Raw genomic sequence first — 21,746 nt, forward strand, 5'->3', positions numbered from 1 at the left:
TGCCTTCTACAATGTTAGGGCTCGAATATGTGAAATTCTTACTTTTTCCGTTTTTGGATTAGTTAATAGACGAATCAGTGTGCTAGTACCTGCTACAGTTGAAAAATATTTGTTTGTAAAACAGAGAGAAAGTAGGTACCTACATATTTTCGTAAATCGCACATCGAACTGGTGTCAAACTATATAGCTTGAAAATTACATTTCTAACGATAGTCAACTTTTTTCCCAAATACGAAAAATTTTTGTGTACATATTTTAATGGAAAAAATATTCAATTTTTTCCAACAAGTTTTTTGTATTGACTATAATGCTTTGGCTTTCGAAAATTAATAATATGAAAAATTAAGGAATAAGAGTCCATTTTTCATTATATTGACTACCAAGGATTTCGGTCATTATAATGACCGAAAGCCTTTCTCAGCAGCATTCAATGCAGGTCGATCTGCGATTCACGAAAATATATACCTACTTTATGGGATATATTATTTGAAATATCCAAGTTATGAAAGTGAGATAGGCTACTTGTGATACCCGGTATCCAGGGTGTTCCAGGATTAATGGGAATGAATTTGCATGAATGGGTTCAGAACCTCAAAATTAGACTAAAAGTTTCCATGGAGGTATATCTGGAAACGCTTCGTTGAAGAGTAACGCTTCTTCAAAGATGAAAACTTATTATGAATGTATTAAATTTTTTCGAAGTTGGACCAATATGAACGAATAAAATTTTGCACAGGTATTTTTTGAATAGAGATGCTCTTGAAACTAATATTCTCACTCATACCTAATAGCTAAAGAGGGGTGAAATCGACTTCCCTTTTGATTTTCTACCATAGCTTTTCACAGGCTTCATTAAAAATTATGCATTGAAAAAACAATTTTTTCGATTCCCGAGTTTTTATAGTAAAAATGATTTCTGTAAAAAATTAAACATGTCCCTTGCTCTGTTTTTGAACAACCAACCAGAAACCGCCATGATCTTCTCTCCTTGCTTAGGATCGACTACGATGTCTGAAACACTGGTGTGTGCACTTGTCACTTTTTGCAAGCATCAACATTTCAGCAAATCGGGGATATGGGATCAGGTTCGTGGCGGCGCCACCATGTCATTTGATTCGTTCTATCCTTGTTCTACCAAAGGAAGTCCAATGATACTCTCTCGTTTTATTTTGTTTTGCGTTGATATCGACTATCAATCAACGAGTTCACAATACAAATTGGCTCATTTTGTCAGCTGTTGAGGAATATTTGTGATTTACAGTTTAATTTCCATTGTAAAAACAAATCTGTCAATATTCCAACACTATCGAAGGAGGGTTCGAAGGAGTATTTACTATTCTTCTTCAAGATAATTTCCGTTTGACAAATTGAATTCGTGAGAGGGGTAATTCAATATGATTTTGATAAAATATAGTTGATTGGTCAAATATCCAATATATAATATATTCAGTTGACAGAAAGGAAATTTTAAGATCCGACGAAACTCAAGGAGAAACAGAAACAGTGACGATTGTTGCCGAATTAAATCGTCAAAGAGTCGAAATTACCTCGGCATAAAAGCCACCACAAAACAATTTACTGGAAGAAGAGATAAACAACATGTTAGAAGGGACAAACCCGAAAATCTTTATCGGAGATTTCAACTGTAAATCCCCATTATGGAATGGCAAGGATTTCGCCGGAAAACAAAATGCCATAGTGATTGGACCAGAGTTACCGACATATCTTGCTTTTGGTATAGGAATACCAGATGTAATAGATATCGCGATATTGAAAAATATAACTCAAGAATTCTCGATTTAAACTTTCGAAGATGGAACCTCAAACCACAATACCGTGGAATTGACAATTGGAGAAGAACCAAGAGAAAAACTGATGGAAATGAGAAAATATACCAATTGGTCTAAATACAGCCATTTAATACAATCGGAAATAACAGAAATTCCAACAATAAGCACTCCAGAGGATCTGGAATGTGCGGTTGATAAAATGGAAGAGATTATATTGAGAGCTTACGAAAAAAGCACGAGAAGAGTGAAGAGACCAGCACCAAGTCATCCGCATGGCGATACGCCTAACGAAGTGAAATATCTTATACGAGAAAATCGAAGACTCAGAAGAATATATCGAATGAATAAAAATGATCTGAATAGATGGAACCTCAACCGCCATGCCCGGAAAGATCTAAGAACAAGCAGATGGAACAAAAGGGTTCAAGAACTAAATACAATTGATCGTTCTGCATGGAGAATGCAAAAAAGGCTACGAGGAGAAAATACTAAAATTCCACCCCTACAAGGAGAAAGGGGAATGGCGTATAACAATAATGATAAGGCAGATGCATTGGCGGACTCGATCGACAGAGAATCGAGAATAAATTACAGGATAGACGACGATAATGAAGATTTGGAAGAACTGGTTGAAGAAAATGATGAAGAAATGGATGAATTACCAGCAGCGGCTGAAATAGATAAACCAACATCGCCAAATGAAATCAGGAAAATAATTAGAAGTTTGAAGAAGAGGAAAGCTCCCGGAAGCGATAAAATAACGAATGTTATGTTAAAGAAATTACCTAGAAAAGGTATAGCCGCTCTAACAAATATCGCGAATGGAATTATGAGGACAGAACACCACCCAGAAAAATGGAAAACAGCGGAAGTCATAGTGTTCAATAAACCATTCAAAGAGAAGAAGTTCCCACAAAACTACAGACCGATAAGTCTACTGTCAGCGTTAAGAAAAGTAGTAGAAAGAATTATAGCCACGAGGCTAAATCAGGAAACCGAAAATCTGAAACTAATACCATCAGAACAGTTCGGATTCAGAAGAGAGCATTCAACAGAGCAACAATTATTAAGGCTCACAGAATACGTTACAGATAGATTCCAAAATAAACAAGCTACAGGTCTTGTTTTACTAGACGTCGCCAGAGCATTCGACAGAGTATGGCATGAAGAATTAATATATAAGATGAGATGTGCTGGATAGTCGATCAAAATATGCAAGTTGATCCGGAATTATCTCAAAAATAGAAGTTTTTACCTTAAAGTGGAAGGAGAATGCTATACAACAAGAGATAAAGAGGCTGGAGTACCCCAAGGGTCAGTATTTGGGCCACTTCTGTACAACATATGCAATCCCTGGCCATATTATTAGACGCATTGAAATTTGTTATAAGGTTATTGGTTTTTGAATATTGAATTATTAAATTGAATGTATATGTTATATATACTTCATCTGTAAATGGTTTTCACATATAATATATCATATTCAATAAAAAATATTGATTTATTGATGATTAAACATGAAATTCTAATATTTTGCTGAGCTACCCTGTGTAGCTAAGAGAGCTTTATACTATCAATGCAGAATTATTCGGTTTGCTGCATTCGAGGATGATGATTTCATATGTGGATTATCGAAATAATGTCCGAACCTGCAGAGTGCAAGACGTCCACTGAAAGACATAGTACTGATTCATACTTTAGTACTAATACTACAACATCAAAAATAAGTGCCAAATAGAACAATTCAATAAGAGTCGTAGATACAACTGACATTCTGTGGAAATGAAATTCAAACATTCTGCCTTTTCCTCGTGCAATACCAGTAAATATAAAAAAAATCCTCAGTGCGTCTAATAAACTGGCCAGGGACTGTACATTCATGATATTCCGAAGAATCCAAGAACCATGCTAACGTTATATGCTGACGACACAGGCATAGCAACTCGACACCGCAACCCAGAAGTAATAGAACGAGTTCTACAAAAAACGATTGACGAAACAAATGACTGGTGCATATAGTGGAAAATGAAGCTTGACAAAGGACTAACTTGGAAAAGTCATATCAAACAAGGCATCGATTAAACGAAAGCAGCGATGAATAGACTATACCCTCTGATAGGAAGAAGAAGCCACATGTCGAAAGACAAAATTGAAGATTATTAAAGCCGTTGCTAGGCCTCAATTGACTTATGGATCAGTTGCCTGGGGTTTCGCGGCAAAGAGCCATATCAAAAGAATTCAGGCCACTGAAAACAAGCTGCTACGATGTGCAATAGATGCACCTTGGTTTCTCAGGAACAGTCAGATTTATAAGGACCTAAAATGGAAAACCATAACGGAATTCATGAACAGAAAAGACGAGAAATTATTCGAAACAGCGAAAAACCATCCGAATCAAGAACAAAGGAGACTAGTGGACTACGACCCAGAGGAAGACAAAAGGAGAATGCGAATTTACCGAAGGAGGCCAAGAGATCAATTAAAAAGAGTTTAAAATAAGAACAGAAACTTATTGAAAAGTCCAATGAAGTGTTATCCAATAGCTCAGGAGAGTGAGAATCCCCACACTTGTTTCACCTCAGGAGAGGGTGGTTCGTCTGACTCACAGATTTTCCCCCTGCTACATAAAAAAAAAAAAATCATGGCGTGTTTACCCCACCATGGACAACACACCGACCTGGCCCGTCTGGATCGGGTGGCGTGTGCGTGCATGGCGTGGCGTCGGAGTACGATTCTGGTCTATAGAAAACATTACATTTTCATATATCTACAGGATGTTTCACCATTAACTGAACAGACACATCAATTCGTGTAGGATATACGTATATACACTGCGCAAAAAAATTAACGCACATAATGGAAATCTCAAATTTATTCTACAACTGAAGGTGTTCTCAATGATGATTATTTTTATCAGAAATATGCATGCATATGTTATCCACTTTCAACGGTTTTCTTCAATACCGATGTTTTTTCCCAGCAGGAATAAAAAAAGATGATATTATCAGATTTTGAATGTATTGGCTCCATTCTAAAATCAGTTGTTCTCGATCAATTCTAGTGATCCATAGTTTTTCTTTCGTTTGATTTTCTACACTCGATCGCTATGCAACGCGAAACACACAATTTGACCCAAGAGGAATGTGCCCAAGCGGTAGTTTTGCGAGAAGAAGGGTGGACATACACAAGAATTGCAGAAAGGTTTGGAGTTTCCCATACAAGTGTGTCCAGAATGTTGCAGCGATTCAGGGAGACAGGTATGAATGTCTGAAGACCAGGACAGGGTAGACCACGGGTAACAACTGCCATTCAAGAACGTTACTTGAGAGTTTCTTCGTTGAGACAACGGTTTGCAACCGCTCGCCTCTTTCAAATTCAGCTTGAGGCGGCTTGAGCAAACTCATGAGGTGCAAACGGGTGCAAATTAGCACTCAGACAATAAGAAATCGCCTCAGAGAATATGATTTAAGGCCTCGTGTCGCGGCAAAAGGCCCAGCTCTTACCCCAGCCCATCGAAGGGCGCGTTTGGATTTTGCGAGAGAGCATATCCATTGGGAAGAGGCCGATTAGGAAAAAGTTCTCTTCTCAGATGAGTCTAGATTCTGCCTCTACCATCGTGATCGACGTTCCTTTGTATACAGACGTCCACATGAAAGATATGCTCAGTGCAATTTCCTGAATACTACTGGTTTCGGGGGAGGATCGATTATGGTATGGGGTGGAATATCTTTGACTGCTCGCACAGACCTAGTGGTCGTTGATAATGGAGCTATGAATGCTGATAAGTATATAAGGAACATTCTTGAAGAGCATGTAGTGCCATTTGCCCCATACATTGGTGAAAATTTCATTTTTATGGACGATAATACCAGACCCCATCGTGCGCGCATCGTTCAGGAGTACCTTGAAGAGGTTGAAGTCTCTCGAATGGAATGGCCAGCAAGAAGTCCAGATCTCAATCCGATTGAGCGGGTATGGGACAACCTCAATAGAAGGCTGAGAAGTTCAGAAAATCATCCAGCTACTCTTAATGACTTAGGAATACGACTCGGAGAAATCTGGGAAGGATTAGATCAGAACATTTTAAGATCACTCATTTTGAGTATGAACCGTCGTTGCCGAGCTGTAATTAACGCAAGGAGTGGAAATACCAAGTATTAAATCACTTATCAGCATTTCAGTATTTTGACAATTGTTCATTTCTCTTCTTTCACATAAGATTCGGTGAAATCCTGAATTTTTCTTCCATTTAATGTGTCTTGTTTCGTTCAAAACCTTCCCGAGAGAACAAAAAAAATAAGTTATAAAGTCAATCTAGAGTTAACTTTCATTAAAATTGAGATTTTCAGAATGTGCGTTAAAAATTTTGCGCAGTGTATATACCTACCCCGTTTTTCAAAGATCTTACAGCAATGTTTGGTTGAGTGAAGTGAGTTGTATCTGAGAATATTCGAATGCTCAATCGATATATGGTTTTTCGCAGAGCAAAAATGTACAACCCAAGTGATAAAAAATATAAGGTAAAATAAAAGAGATTGTATATTGTTAAACATCTATTGGTGTAAAAATGTTTGCGGCACTTGGTACAGACAAGATCATAAAAATACAACACGAGACATCATCAATGATGCATTGAAACTGATTGAGCTCAGCAGTTCAGTCAATGAATATGTTTTCAGTGAATGTTCCGGCGGAAATAAAAAGGATGTATTTATTATCACACCTTTCATTCTCCCTGAAACATTGACTGAAAACAGTTATCTACAATTTTTTGAGGAGGCGCTGCGAATTAACATGACTCGATTCGTTGGTCTCGTGGGGATTATGGTCTTCTAGAAAAAATGGTCAAAATCATGGTGAATAACCCTCTGTATTCAAGCAGTAAGTTTATAATAGCTTCGTCCAGAAAAATTTTTCGTTGCAGGATTGAGGTTGGCATTGCGTATGTCAGACATATCTGTGCATTGAAGGTCATTTCAGATTTTGTATTCCTGTTCATTATGTTGTTGTTTTGATCCGACGAATTTAAAGAATAATTTTATGATATTAATTTTGAATTCGATCATTGTATTGTAATATTTCTTCCGTTAAAAGTTATTTGTGCAACCAGTTTGGAAAAGCGGCATTACACTAGCAGGGCACCTCAAATAATTTTTACGATTTTTATGCCGTCGTTTTGCTCTCATTTTGCTTTGTTTTGCTCATCACTCAGTTTATTTTGCTCACCTATATACAATGAGCTATAGACAATTCAAAGTGTCCTGCTGGTAATATTACACCAGCAGGGCACCTCAACGGATCTTTCCAATATTGGTATCATTCGAAATCTCTCGTTTTACTCCGTTTCGCTCACCAGTCCGTTCGTTTTGCTCATTTACACTTTACGAGTTTTCAGAGGAGAAAAAAAATTTCTTCTCTCGTTTTGCTCTTTTCAAATATGCAATTAGTTTTTCTCTACCACTTACCGTTACCGAGATATAGATAATCAAAGGTGTCCTGCTGGTGTAATATTACATTAGCAGGGCACCTCAACGGATCTTTCCGATATTGACATCATTCGAAAGCTCTCGTTTTGCTCACCAGTCCGTTCGTTTTGCTCATTTACACTTTACGAGTTTTCAGAGGAGAAAAAAAATGTCTTCTCTCGTTTTGCTCTTTTCAAATATGCAATTAGTTTTTCTTTACCACTTACCGTTACCGAGATATAGATAATCAAAGGTGTCCTGCTGGTGTAATATTACATTAGCAGGGCACCCCAACGGATCTTTCCGATATTGACATCATTCGAAAGCTCTCGTTTTGCTCACCAGTCCATTCGTTTTGCTCATTTATACTTTACGAGTTTTTGGAGGAGAAAAAATTGTATTCGTTTTATCGATTGTGCAAAAACATTTCGATTCACATAATGCATACTATACCTAAATCATAATAATAATAATTAATAGCTTCACCATTACGGACCATTACTTCATACCAACATCGATTATTACTTCATAAATTTCAAATCAAAATATTCCAAAACGGTTCACAGTATCGAGTTTCATCAAGAATACCATTTAGGTGTAAAATTGAATGATGTTTAAGTTCGAAATTATAAACGACTAGGTACTAGAAGTCCACTAGTTCTTTTCCCAACCAACTGGATCTTGCAATATCGGCAAGAGCCGAATTTTATGTACCCACTACAATTATCAGCTGATATATATTATTACCTTCAAATGAAAAACAACAAGGAAACTTTGCTTCACTGTAGAACTTCTGACTGGTGCTATCAGACAATCCTTTCTTTGAAAGAACTAGTGGACTTCTAGTAGCTAGTCGTTTATAATTTCAAGTGAACTTAAACATCATTCATTTTTACACCTTAATGGTACTCTTGATGAAACTCGATACTGTGAACCGTTTTGGAATATTTTGATTTAAAATTTATGAAGTAATAACCGATGCTGGTATAAAGTAATGGTCGGTAATGGTGAAGCTATTTATTATTATTATGATTTAGGTATAGTATGCATTATGTGAATCGAAATGTTTTTGCACCATCGATAAAACGAATACATGTTAAAAAATTGTAATGTAGGGCTCAACAGTCTCGCAATATATTTTTTTCTTCAACGCCCTTCAACATGAATACGGATGCTGTTACGAAAATTTTTTACTAGAAAAATCCCAATTATTTTTCAGTTTTCTACCCATCCTAGAGACGGGGTCACCTTTATGAGAAACAACCTGTATATTTAATCAGTTTTCAAAACTCAATTCATTGAAATCCCTTGTTTTCACTTGTGATTTTTGTTATCCGTTGAGGTAATATTACACTAGCAGGGCACTTTTATTTGTCTATAGTTCAATAGGTCCAAAAAAACTGAACGGTGAGCTTTCGATGGGGATCAATATCGGAGAGATCCATTGAAAGGCCCTACTAGTGTGACATTACACTAGCAGCGCACTTTGAATTACCTATATTCCGGTAAAGGTAACTGGTAAAGAAAAAAACATTTTCTTCTTCTCCAAAAACTCGTAAAGTGTTAATGAGCAGAACGAACGGACTGGTGAGCAAAGGGAGCAAACGAGTGCTTTCGATCAAAACCAATATCGGAAAGATCCGTTGAGTTGCCCTGCTAGTGTAATATTACACCAGCAGGGCACTTTTGATTATCTATACCTCGGTAAGGGTAAGTGCTAGAGAAAAACTAATTGCAGATTTGAAAAGAGCAGAACGCAGATATCCCACAAGCTAGGGTAAGCAGAAAAAAATTTTTTCTTCTCTCATAAAGTGTAAATGAGCAAAACGAACGGACTGGTGATTAAAACGGAGCAAAACGAACGGACTGATGAGCAAAACGGAGCAAAACGAGAGCTTTCGAATGATACCAATATTGGAGAGATCCGTTGAGGTGCTCTGCTGCTATAATATTACACCAGCAGGGCACTTTGAAGTGCCTATAGCTCATTGTATACAGGGTCTTTCACTAGGAACCTCACCCATATTTATACGGGAAACTACTGAACGTATTTTCATGAAATTCAGCACTTATAAGTATTTCACGATGCTGATGAAATCTAAAATATTTTCAAGGCATGAGCACCTCCGGTTTTTCCGGAAATGACGTCAACTTCCGTTTTTCAAATTAGAACACCATTTTTTATTGCAGAAATAGATTCCTTAGAAAATTTCAAGTTAATTTGATGTAACATTTTTCAGTTTTGGTTGAAAAATTCTCTCTGAGCGGGAAAATTCGAAAAAAAAATCGAAAATAGAGCTCCGCTGAAACAAGAATAACTTCGAGGTTTTTGGATGGAAAATTTTCATTTTTGGGATTTTTCAAGATGTAAGATTTATGTATCCACTTTAAAAATCGAAATCGCGATTCATGATGCAGGGGGTGAAAAAATCGCTTTCAAAGTTAGGGATGACAAAATCGTGAAAAATCAATTTTTTAAAATTAGAACCCAATTTTTTTGTAGATATTGAATCTACGTTAAAAAATAATGTGAGTGTATGCATCACACCCTTGCCCTAAAGTGGATATTTCCTGAGTTATTCACAAAAAACTGTTTTTCGTCTTGAATTTTCAGCTATTTCTTTTCCCTTCCATCAAAAAGATGAAATTTTCAGGAACTGTTACTTAAACCATGTTTTAGATTTTACTACCCTAATATGCAAGAGAAAAAAGTTACAGGTTGTTCCTAAATAGATGGCGAATTTTGATTCGAATTTGTATCGGAAACCTCTTTATTTCAACTAATCGGCCATCGGTTTTCTCTCCAGTGATAAATAAATAATTCCTTATGAACCATATGCAAAAACTTACCATGTTTCACATTCTTTTTTTTTAACGATAGATATCATTAATTACATCTGCCAAATTCCTCTTTAATCGGTAGCATTTTGTGTTTACTATTAATTTGGTGATAATTCGTATTAAGTTATAAAATCGATCACTATGCCTAATTTTACTCATGAAGATTATTAAAATCTCATTCTACTTCATGGAGAATGTAATAAAGTTGTAGATAGAACGATTCCACAGTTCATTGAGAGGTTTCCTGACCGACCCAGACCAACGAGAGATACCATTAACAGAACCATGACAAACTTGAGAAATGTCGGATCTTTCGTTAAGAAAACTTTACACAGAGAAAAAAGTGTAGTAGAAGATGAGAACAACGAAATTACAGTTCTTGCAAATTTTGGTGTGAATCCTCGAAATTCTCTCAAAGATGCCGAGATTGATCTGAGATTATCTCAATCGAGTGTTTGGAGAATATTAAAAAAACATAAAATGCACCCATATAAATTTAAAAGGGTACAGCATTTGAAGGAGACTGATTTCGTCAGGAGAACAGAGTTTTGCGAAGCTATGATGATTCGATGTCAAGAGAATGAAAACTTTTTGGACTGTATAATTTGGACAGATGAATCTAAATTCACAAAGAATGGTTCTTTCAATAGGCATAACAGTTTTATTGGGATGAAGAGAACAACCACCACTTCAGACAATGGAACTTTCAAGAGACCTGGAGTTTCAATGTTTTTTGCGCCATCAAAAATAATGCAATTCTCGATGTTCACATTTATGATGGGATTTTAACTGGTAAGATAGAACACTACACATGTTTGCATTATTTAAAGAATGTTCTCCCTTAGGAGATAGATATTCTGACATATTGACTCAAATAATTGAGCCGCTAGTACAGAACCATAATGACTTATGGTATCAACAAGATGGCGCGCCTCCACACAATTCACTCAATGTGTCAAATATCCTCTACAGGCTATTTGAAGATCGATGGTTGGCGAACAATGGTCCACATCTTTGGCCACCACGTTCTCCCGATTTAACTCCCTTAGACTATTATGTTTGGGGTAGGATAAAAAATATTGTCTACTCAACTCCCCTGACTGATAAAGAGGACTGCATAGAATGAGTCAGAAATGCGTTCAGGTTTGTTTAGATTTTTAGATTCATAGTTTTGAAACTCAATTTGGTTTTTAAACACTTTTGCAGATCTCTTCCTCCCGATGAAATAAGAAGAGCAACGCACGAAGCATTCCTGAGACGTATAAATAAATGTCTAGAAATTAACGGTCAAAACTTTGAGCATCTTCTCTAGTTATAACTGCGAGAGTTTGCCATGGTTCTCCTAATAGTAACTTGAAGTCGATTTCAAGAAGGGGTGAAAAATCTACAGCATGGTTCAAATAACAGTTCCTGAAAATTTCATTTTTTTGGCGTGAAGGGAAAAGAAATAGCTGAAAATTCAAGACGAAAAACAGTTTTTTGTGAATAACTCAGAAAATATCCATTTTAGGGCAAGGGTGTGTTGCATACACTCACATTATTTTTTAACGTAGATTCAATATCTGCCATAAAAAAATGAGGTTAATTTGAAAAAATTGATTTTTCACGATTTTGTCATCCCTAACTTTGAAAGCGATTTTTTCACCCCCTGTATCATGAATCGCGATTTCGATTTTTAAAGTGGATACATCAATCTTACATCTTGAAAAATCCCAAAAATGAAAATTTTCCATCCAAAAACCTCGAAGTTATTCTTGTTTCAGCGGAACTCTATTTTCGATTTTTTTTTCGAATTTTCCCGCTCAGAGAGAATTTTCAAACCAAAACTGAAAAATGTTACATCAAAATAACTTGAAATTTTCTAAGGAATCTATTTCTGCAATAAAAAAATGGTGTTCTAATTTGAAAAACGGAAGTTGACGTCATTTCCGGAAAAACCGGAGGTGCTCATGCCTTGAAAATATTTTTGATTTCATCAGCATCGTGAAATACTTATAAGTGCTGAATTTCATGAAAATACGTTCAGTAGTTTCCCGTATAAATATGGGTGAGTTTCCTCGTGAAAGACCCTGTACAGGTGAGCAAAACGGAGCAAAGTGAGAGCAAAACGAGGGCATAAAAATTGCCCTGCTAGTGTAATGCCACTGTTTGGAAAAGCATTATCTATTGTAATGAGCGTATTTCATCTCAACGAGCGAAGCGAGTTGCACAAAACAACGCGAAATACGAGCAATATTGAGTTATACACGTTATACACGCAATATTTTTTCTGATTTTGAATAGGATGTGACTTAAACTCAAATTAAAAGTATCAAAAACGTTTATATAAGCGTCCTTCGCAGATCCCTTTCAAATCGTCTATTGACGGAAATCATTTTTCTCACTCGGTTGCTATGGAAGCAAATATAGTTTCATCATCAGTTGCGAATTATTTCACTTTTCGTAACTGGTTACGATTGAAAACGTCAATGAGTTTTAAAAAGTGTCTCTTCATATGTCAAAATCAGGAAAAATACTTTTCTAGGCTACGATGCATACGGCCGATAACATTAATCGTGAAGGCAGAAGAGTTCATTAAGAAGAGCATATCGGTTCAAAATCTCATTACAATGGAATAGCGAAATTATTTTATCCATATAAATGAAAGTTTTCGGGGTGAAACCCAAAATATAAATTTGAACGAAATAAAAAAAATATCGCAGTACATACCTTCATCTTAGACAACCAAAAACTAAATATTGTGTTTCGATTAATCCACTTGCAGCTATTTATGTGCCATACTTATTATATTACTCTTTTGGAGCATAATCAGTTTTATCAGATTCCCTGAAATAATTCCATTCAAAATGATAACCCTATTCCACTACAAAGATAGCTATCTTTAATCACAAAATTTGACTATTGAAAATATATCTTTCAATCCAATTAATTACATAAAGCTGATATTTACTGTTAGTTTTGAAATGATTCTATTCCAAAATTTATGCGGGGAATCATGATTGAAAACTGGATGATAACTTTCACTTTCATCCATGATTACCTGTTCATCAATAATTAAAATGCTATCAAACATACAAATCTTCTCCCAGTTTTGGGCTCATTTGTTTTTTATGAAATGAAAAAAGAAACCATTATGAAACATCGGATGTAACATGAATTGCTTTTATACTCCATTTACTTTCAGGAAAGTAGTCGGCTGGCCATGGAAATTTGATAAATTCCACTCACTATAGAACGAAAAATTGAAGTTATGCGCTTGTCAAAACATTTTTGGGTTTGAAGTCAGAGCTATGTTGTCCGTTGTACAGGGTGGGCAAAATTCGTTGTCTACTGAGGGGATCTCGAGAACTATAGCAGCTAGAAGAAAACGGACGGCACATGCTCGAGCTCTTTTTTCTTGACTAATCCAAAACTGAAAACAGATCCAGCCTAACGTTCATAGATTTTGAGTTATGAACGAAAATTGTCATTTTCAATGAAGCTGAAAAACTCGCTTATTTGAACTCGTATTCGAAATCCGTTGTTACATTCTACAGGCACTTTTTTATGAGGAATGCGAATATGATATTATCAAATTTTTCGATCCAGTCATTTTCGAGATACGAAAGGGATTTCTTATTTTTCAAATGTAAACTATAGTTGAAAGTTCTTTCATCTTGCTGCAATTTTTTTGCTGATTTCAAAAATGTATCATATGTTGCTATTCACATGAATGTTACACGAGAAAAAAATTCAATACTTTTTCCTGCTTTTCGATTCTCTGTTGAATTATAAGTAGGCTGGGTTACCATAGCAACCGTTGAATATGCATTATATTTTGTGAACCTGAGCCTCTATGATTGAAATCAAGGATTGCTGAATAAATATATCGATGATTAATTTGCCATCGTTTGTTCTCGCGATGTTTGGCATACTTTTCTTACGTTGGTTCACAATTCGAACACTACCGTTGACAGAAGTACCTATTTTTCATCATCTTACTTCTAATTCTCAATCTTAATTATAATTATAAATAGCTATCGTAGTTTATTTATAATATTACTGACTCCTTAAAGTTTCTTTCATAAATAGAAAAACGATAATTGAATAAATTTTCTTCTTTAATAATAATCAGACGAAAGTCTTTTACTCTCTTCAAAAGGATATCGATATATAAAAGAAATAATTATTCGTCAGTCGATGATTCCTATCGCAGAAGGTTGAGTTCACATAGGAGTATGTGGAGTTCACGAACCATAATGCATTTTCAACGGTCGCTATGGTTACGCCAGCCTACTGAAAATTCAACAGTGAATCGAAAACTCGATCGAAAAGCAGGAAAAAGTATTAATTTTTTTTTCTTACGTTATATTCATGTGAATATCGACATATGATACATTTTTGAAATCAGCAAAAAAATTGCAGCAAGATTAAAGAACTTTCAACTATAGTTTATATTTGAAAAATCAGAAATCCCTGTCGTATCTCGAAAATGACTGGATCAAAAAATTTATTGATATCATATTCGAATTCCTCATAAAAAAGTGCCTGTAGAATGTAACAACAGATTTCGAATACGAGTTCAAACAAGCGAGTTATTCAGCTTCATTAAAAATGACAATTTCTCAGTTTTCGTTCATAACTCAAAATCTATGAACGTTAGGCTGGATCTGTTTTCAGTTTTGGATTAGTCAAGAAAAAAGAGCTCGAACATGTGCCGTCCGTTTTCTTCTAGCTGCTATAGTTCTCGAGATCCCCTCAGTAGACAACGAATTTTGCCCACCCTGTATATAAAGGTCCTAGTAGTTACGTATTTTTTATAATGTGAATTTACTTTAGAGAATAAATGAATTTGAAAATATGTGATGAACATAATCAACGTTTATACGTTGATTGAGGAGATTCGTTATCTAGTTATTTGCATGAAAATTACAAAGGATCAGTATTTGAATATACAGGGTGTACCATGGGCCTATTAGACGTTTCTGGAGAACTGAACCTATTTGGATTATGATATTGTTCAATATTATCTACTGAGCTATAACTTTCAGTTATACAGAGAATGAAAGTAAATTTTTAGAAAAAAAAAGGAGATATGCTTATTCGTCATAAAAAATCATTGTGGCAGCGCTATACACGTCGAAAAGAGCAGAGAGACTACGATGCTCATAGAAGCTTTTCGAATTCTCTATCATCTACAATCGCTAAAGCCAAAAGAGACTATGAGCTAAAGCTGACTAGATCTGGTGATCGTAAGGGTTTTTACAAATACGTCAGGTCTACATTGAACACAAAAGTTGAAGCTCCATTGGTTAATGATCAAGGCGGTAGGCCGTGCTCGAACCCGGAAGAGTCTGCAAACCTTTTGGCTGACTCTTTTTCGTCATCCTTCACATTTTTTTTTTTTTTTTTTATTTCTCACCTCGAGACGTTGAAGCAGGTAGATGTGTTGAATGATACCAGTGCGATACGTCATCTCTCGTGTTGTAAAAGAGAAAGTCGAAGTGAAAGTGTACACTAGCGAAGCAGTGCGATACGTAATCTCTCGTGTTGTAAAAGAGAAAGTCGAAGTGAAAGTTGACACTAGCGAAGCTACGGAATTTTTGATTCCGTCTACGAAACTTCCGAAGTTTTTTGTAAGTTCTATAAGTGTATGCGTTATAGAGCGGAAATTCGTTCAAATTCAGTGTGTTCAGTGTAGAGTCCAGATCACCCCCAAGATCGCTGGTTCCACGGATATCACTGGTGAGTCGATTTATTTTTCTCATAGTATAGAAAATATATAACTTAGCCACATAGCTTAGAAGTAACATATTAGTGAGTATTTCCAATATTCATTATTACACAGAAATACCTTATATAGTTCAATACGGACAAAAAGCCATGTCGGAGGTCTCAGACAATGAGAGCTCCTACATGGAAGCTACGGACACCGAAGAATTCAGCGATAGAGAAGCAGAGGAGCTTGTAAGGCTCAAAGAAGAGAATGAGCAATTGAAGGCTCAAATAAATAAATTAACTGAAACCGTAACTCAGTTGGTCGGGGAGATACGCCTCTTGAGAGAGGAAGTTAATAAGAGTAAAGCCCCTCAATCCCCTAGTTTTGCGGAAATTGCAAAACACATTTCGGCACAGAAATCTCCCACATTTGCAGAAATTGCAAAGCCGGTAGCAGTCCCCAAAAATTCCTCCAAACAGGAAGAGAAGAAAAATTTTGCAACTCAAGTTGCAAAAACCCAGAACGCGCGCGTAAAGAAAGTGCATCTTCAGACGAAGAGACCGCAAAAAAAGCAACGGAGATACCTAAAAAAGGTGAAATTCCACCCATCACGACGATGGGTACAGCCTCAGCTCAACAGAAAAACACTCCTGTGGAGGAGAGGAAAGAAAAAATCCCCCCTGTCACCCTGAGAGGTACGTCCGAATGGACGTCAATTTCCAACGCGTTAATGCGAAACGGTATTAAATACCAAAGAGCGACGACAGTAAAGGACGGTATAAGAATCGTCCCACAAAGCGCCGATGATCATAGAAGGATGACGGACTTCCTTCATAAAATAAATAGGGAGTTTTACACTCTTCAACGGGAGGAAGAAAAGAAAATATACGCGGTAGTGAGATACCTACCGCTGGATGCAGATATCCCGACGATCCTTGACGACCTCAAGGATCAAGGGATCGTCGATGCTGAGGTCATAAGGATGACCTCAAACAAAACAAAAAAGCCGATGCCCTTATTGCTGGTTAAAACCCAGAATAAGGGTATCTTCGAGGTGAAAAGGCTCTACAACATGAACTGTGTTGTTGAACCTAAGAGAAGGACGACCGGGCCTGGACAATGTTACCGCTGTCAGCGATATGGACATGCCCAAAGTAAGTGAACTTTTCCATGGAGGTGCGTGAAATGCTCCGGTAATCACAGCTCCAAGGAGTGTACGCTAACCAGGGAGAACGAGGAGCGAAATGCCTCTTGTGTTCTCTGCGGAGAGCAAGGACATCCAGCCAGCTACAAGGGATGTAGCGAATGGAAATTGGTCACTAAAAAGACCAAGAGATCCCCAAGATCGAACCAGACCAGCTCGAGGCCAACACAAAATACACCGAGGCCATCCCAAAACTCTTCGGAAGTGAAGAAACCCCAGGAAACTGCAACCAAAGTGGTCAAAGACACGGAGAATCCAGAGAAAAAGAAGGAAAAGTCAAAAACCGTCAAAAAAGCCGAAACCAGGAAAGGAATTTCTGGAATCACTGAGGAACTAGATAAGTTCACGAAAAACCTCCTCAGCACGATGATGCACAATCTGGAGAAAGAGATTGAGAAGAAGATGCAGCAAATTATTAAGAATATTTAATGGCTGATACGACGATTAAGAACAATCTCATAATTGTCTCTTGGAACGTCGAAGGATTGAGAGCCTGCAGATCAGAATTCGAAGAACTGATTGAAGAGAAGAGACCGGATGTCATAGCTCTCCAAGAAACAAGACTTAACGCCAACGTTCGGAAAGCATTTCCCAATTACGATATCTACAGAAATGATAGACCTAACAGCACAGGTGGCGTTGCTATACTGGCTAGAAGGAATATGGATCACCATTTCTACCAAATATTCAATGGACAAGAAGTAGAAGCAATATCGATTATTGTGAATACTAATCGAGGACAAGTGAAGATTATTTCAACTTATAAATCACCGGATAAGGACATGCTGGAAGAGGATCTAAAAATGCTACTAGAAGGAAGACACCCTAAAATCATAATTGGTGATCTTAACTGCAAATCGCAGGAATGGAATAGTCGGGTGGAAAATACCAACGGGAGAAGACTGAAGATTTATGCTGAAAAACTTAATGCAGTTGTAATAGGACCTGATATACCGACCTACATACCAAGAGTAAATGGACTACCCGATGTACTGGATATTGTCGTGATGAAAGACATCACTGAAGAAATCAGCATTGATACAATAGAAGACGGAACTTCAGACCACAATCCCATAGAATTCATAGTGGGACATGGCCCAAGAAACGAAGAAGAGACACAAACCAAGGATCGCACAGACTGGGAGAAATATAAGAATTTACTTCAGGAGAAAATCACGGAAATTCCCCAAATAAACACCCGGGATGAATTAGATGAAGGAGTTGAAAAATTGGAATATCAAATAAAAGAAGCCTATGAATAAAGCACCAAGAGAATAAGGAAACCAATTCCGAAACATTCACACGGAGATACGCCAAGGGATATAAAGGAACTTATAAAAAAGAACAGAAGACTCAGAAAAATCTACAGAACAACAAAAAGAGAAGAAGACAAGAAGAAACTGAATAAGCATAGCCAGATATTGAAAAATGCTTTAACAGAACTGCGTAATAACAGATGGCACCAGAGATTAAGGGAACTGAATACAATAGATCACTCGGCTAGGAAAATGCAAAAACGCTTACGACGAGAACAGACAGTTATACCTCCACTGCATGGAGCAAACGGAATGGTATATACGAGACTTGAAAAAGCCGAAGCACTTGCCGACTCGATTGAGAGAGAAGCCAGAATAAATTACAGAAATGATGATGACAATGAAGATCTAGAAGAAGAAGTGGAGGCAAACGAAGAACTGATGATGGAATCACCGGAAACCGAAATCATTCCAAACCCGGCTTCACCAACAGAAATCAAAGAGATCATAATGAAATTGAAAAACAGGAAAGCGCCGGGAGAAGATAGGATAACGAATTATATGTTGAAGAAATTGCCTAGAAAAGGAATAGCAGCCTTGACGAATATAAAAAACGGAGTGATGAGAACCGAATACTACCCAAAGAGATGGAAAACTGCAGAAATGATAGTTTTCAACAAGCCTGGAAAGGAACGGAAATTTCCTCAAAATTATAGACCAATCAGCCTACTATCAGCACTAGGAAAAATCGTCGAGAGGGTTATCGCTAAAAGGCTGAATGAGGAAACAGAAATGTTGAAGATAATTCCACCCGAACAATTTGGATTTCGACGAGAACATTCGACTGAACTCCAATTACTACGGCTCATAGAATACGTCACCGAAGGAATGCAGACCAAACAGGCCACAGGATTAGTTCTGATGGATATCGAGAGAGCTTTTGATAGAGTATGGCACGAAGGCCTAATCTACAAGATGAAAAAAGCAGGATATTCGACCAAGCTGTGCAAGATTATAAGGAACTATCTGAGGAATAGAAACTTTTATGTGAAAATAGATATAGCAGCCTCTCAAACCAGACAATTGGAAGCGGGAGTGCCTCAAGGATCGGTACTTGGACCTCTGCTTTACGTAATATACGTCTATGATATCCCGAAGAATGCTAGAAATATGCTCACCTTGTACGCAGATGACACAGGAATAGCGTTCAGACATCGACGCCCAGAGATCATACACCGGAGACTGCAGGAAGCCATAGATGAATTACTCAAATGGTGCATCAAATGGAAAATACAAATCAATGGAAGAAAGACTCAAGCAATATTACTGCAAAAGAGAAGATTGAGGATGGAAGAAAACCTTGAAGTTGATGGAGAAGAGGTTGAATGGAAAAATGAAGCAACATACCTAGGAGTGACGCTTGACAGAGGACTTACATGGAAAAACCACATCAAATGTGCAGTTGATAAAACAAAAGCCGCAATGAGTAAACTTTATCCACTCATAGGCAGAAGAAGTCACATGAATAAGAACATCAAGTTGACGATGATTAAAACAATTGCGCGACCACAACTCACATATGGATCGGCGGCATGGGGCTTCGCAGCCAAGACCCACATCAAGAAAATACAGGCCACTGAGAATAAACTCCTTAGAATGGCGATGGACGTACCCTGGTTTGTTAGGAACAAACAAATCTACAAGGACTTGGAATGGGAACCAGTTACAGAATTTATGAAGAGAAAGGCGGAAAGGATATTCGACAAAGCCAAACAACATACAAAGAGGAACTACGAAGATAAGTCGACTACGATCCAACGGAAGAAGCTAGAAGGTCAAGAAGACCCAGAAGACCCAGAGATCAGTTAAGTATTTAAATGTAACCAAAGAAGAGCTTAACCTATAAAAGCTATAGGCAGCATACAAATATCAACACGACTATGATCGTGTGAGAGTCCAGAAACCATAAGAGTCAACTGGTTAATAGGCAAAATGCCCGGAACCTATGAAGAAGCAGTTAAGGGTTTTTAGTGGGTCTCGAGCTCAGAGAGTGAGAATCCCCACACTGTGTTCGTCTGTTTGCAGTTTTCCCCCTGCTACACCAAAAAAAAAAAAAAAAAAAAAAAAAAAAAAAAAAAAAAAAAAAAAAAAAAAAAAATCCTTCACTCGAGAAACTGGTTCGCCTCCCGCATTAATCACCCCTCGCGCGTCCGCTGAGCTCAAGGACATAACTTTCTCTCCGTCCATCGTAAGGGCCAAACTTTCTACCCTAGATGTCCAGTCTGCACCGGACGGATTTTCGGCAAGACTGCTCAAGGAATGTGCCAATTCTCTAGCGCTCCCCCTTTCTTTGATCTTCACCCGGTCATTTGAGACTTCCTCCCTCCCTTCTTCTTGGCGGAGTGCACGTGTTACGCCAATTTTCAAAAAGGGAGATAAGCATTGTGCTGACAACTACCGCCCTATCAGCCTGGTCCCAGTCATAGCAAAAATTTGTGAGAGGGTTATATTGGATGAAGTTCTGCAATTTTCACTTGAACACGGCACTATACCCAACTGTCAACATGGCTTCCTCCCGGGGCGCTCGGTCATCACAAACCTTCTTGAATGCGTCAATTTCTGGTCAATGTCCCTTGACAAGGGTGACCCGATTGATGTCATTTATCTTGATTTTGCTCGAGCCTTCGATCGCGTGCCTCATAGACGTCTCCTGAGCAAGCTCGATCATATCGGAGTTCGTGGCCGCCTCCTCTCTTGGATCGAGGCTTTTCTTTCTGACCGCACCTTCCAGGTTCGTGTTGGCGAATCTGTCTCTTCACCCAGAGTTGTCATGAGTGGAGTGCCCCAGGGCTCCGTCTTGGGCCCAGTTCTTTTTCTGCTTTATGTTTCTGATTTGCCACGCCATGTCACCTCTCACTGTTCTCAGTTCGCCGATGACACCAAAATATTTGGCCCCTCCAGTAGCTCCTCTACTATACAAGACGACCTCGACTCCATCTCACGGTGGTGCGAAGACTGGCAGCTACCACTCAACGGTGGGAAATGCGTCGTTCTCCATGTGGGTGCCCGCAATCCGCGTCGGATGTACCATCTCAATGGAGTTGTTATTCCTGTTTCCAACAGCCATTGTGATTTGGGTGTAATTGTGACGGATAACCTGAGTTGGTCGGACCACATCCTCCATGCTGTCAGCAAAGCCAAAAAATCCTTATTTCTGATCCAAAAAGCATTTGGCAGGTGTGATCCCTTAACGTGCGCGGCTATATACCGAACTTATGTGCGACCTATTATGGAGTTCGCCGGGCCTGTTTGGAGTCCGACGTTGTGCCGCGATTCATCACTGCTCGAGGGTCTCCAGCGTCGTGCAACGCGTCTCCCATACGGAATCTCGCGCCCGTCATATAGTGAAAGACTCTCTATAATGAACCTACCAACTTTTATGGAGCGGAGGACTCGTGGTGACCTCATCACTACTTATCGAGCGGTAAACGA

The 21,746-nt window shown here is 37.8% G+C and overlaps 1 protein-coding gene across 1 annotated transcript in view; it reads right to left on the reverse strand.

The window, feature by feature from the left end:
- The window catches only part of LOC123318589 (chitin deacetylase 8), a 28,925-nt gene extending 16,003 nt beyond the window's left edge, over positions 1-12,922 (reverse strand). The window contains exon 1 of the mRNA XM_044905262.1: positions 12,806-12,922. Coding sequence (XP_044761197.1) covers positions 12,806-12,811 — 6 coding nt within the window. The 5' untranslated portion in view covers positions 12,812-12,922. The remainder of the gene's footprint in view (positions 1-12,805) is intronic.
- Between the last annotated feature and the right edge of the window lie 8,824 nt (positions 12,923-21,746).

The sequence above is a fragment of the Coccinella septempunctata genome, chromosome 1 (assembly GCF_907165205.1).
Source record: "Coccinella septempunctata chromosome 1, icCocSept1.1, whole genome shotgun sequence".
Lineage (NCBI taxonomy): Eukaryota > Metazoa > Arthropoda > Insecta > Coleoptera > Coccinellidae > Coccinella > Coccinella septempunctata.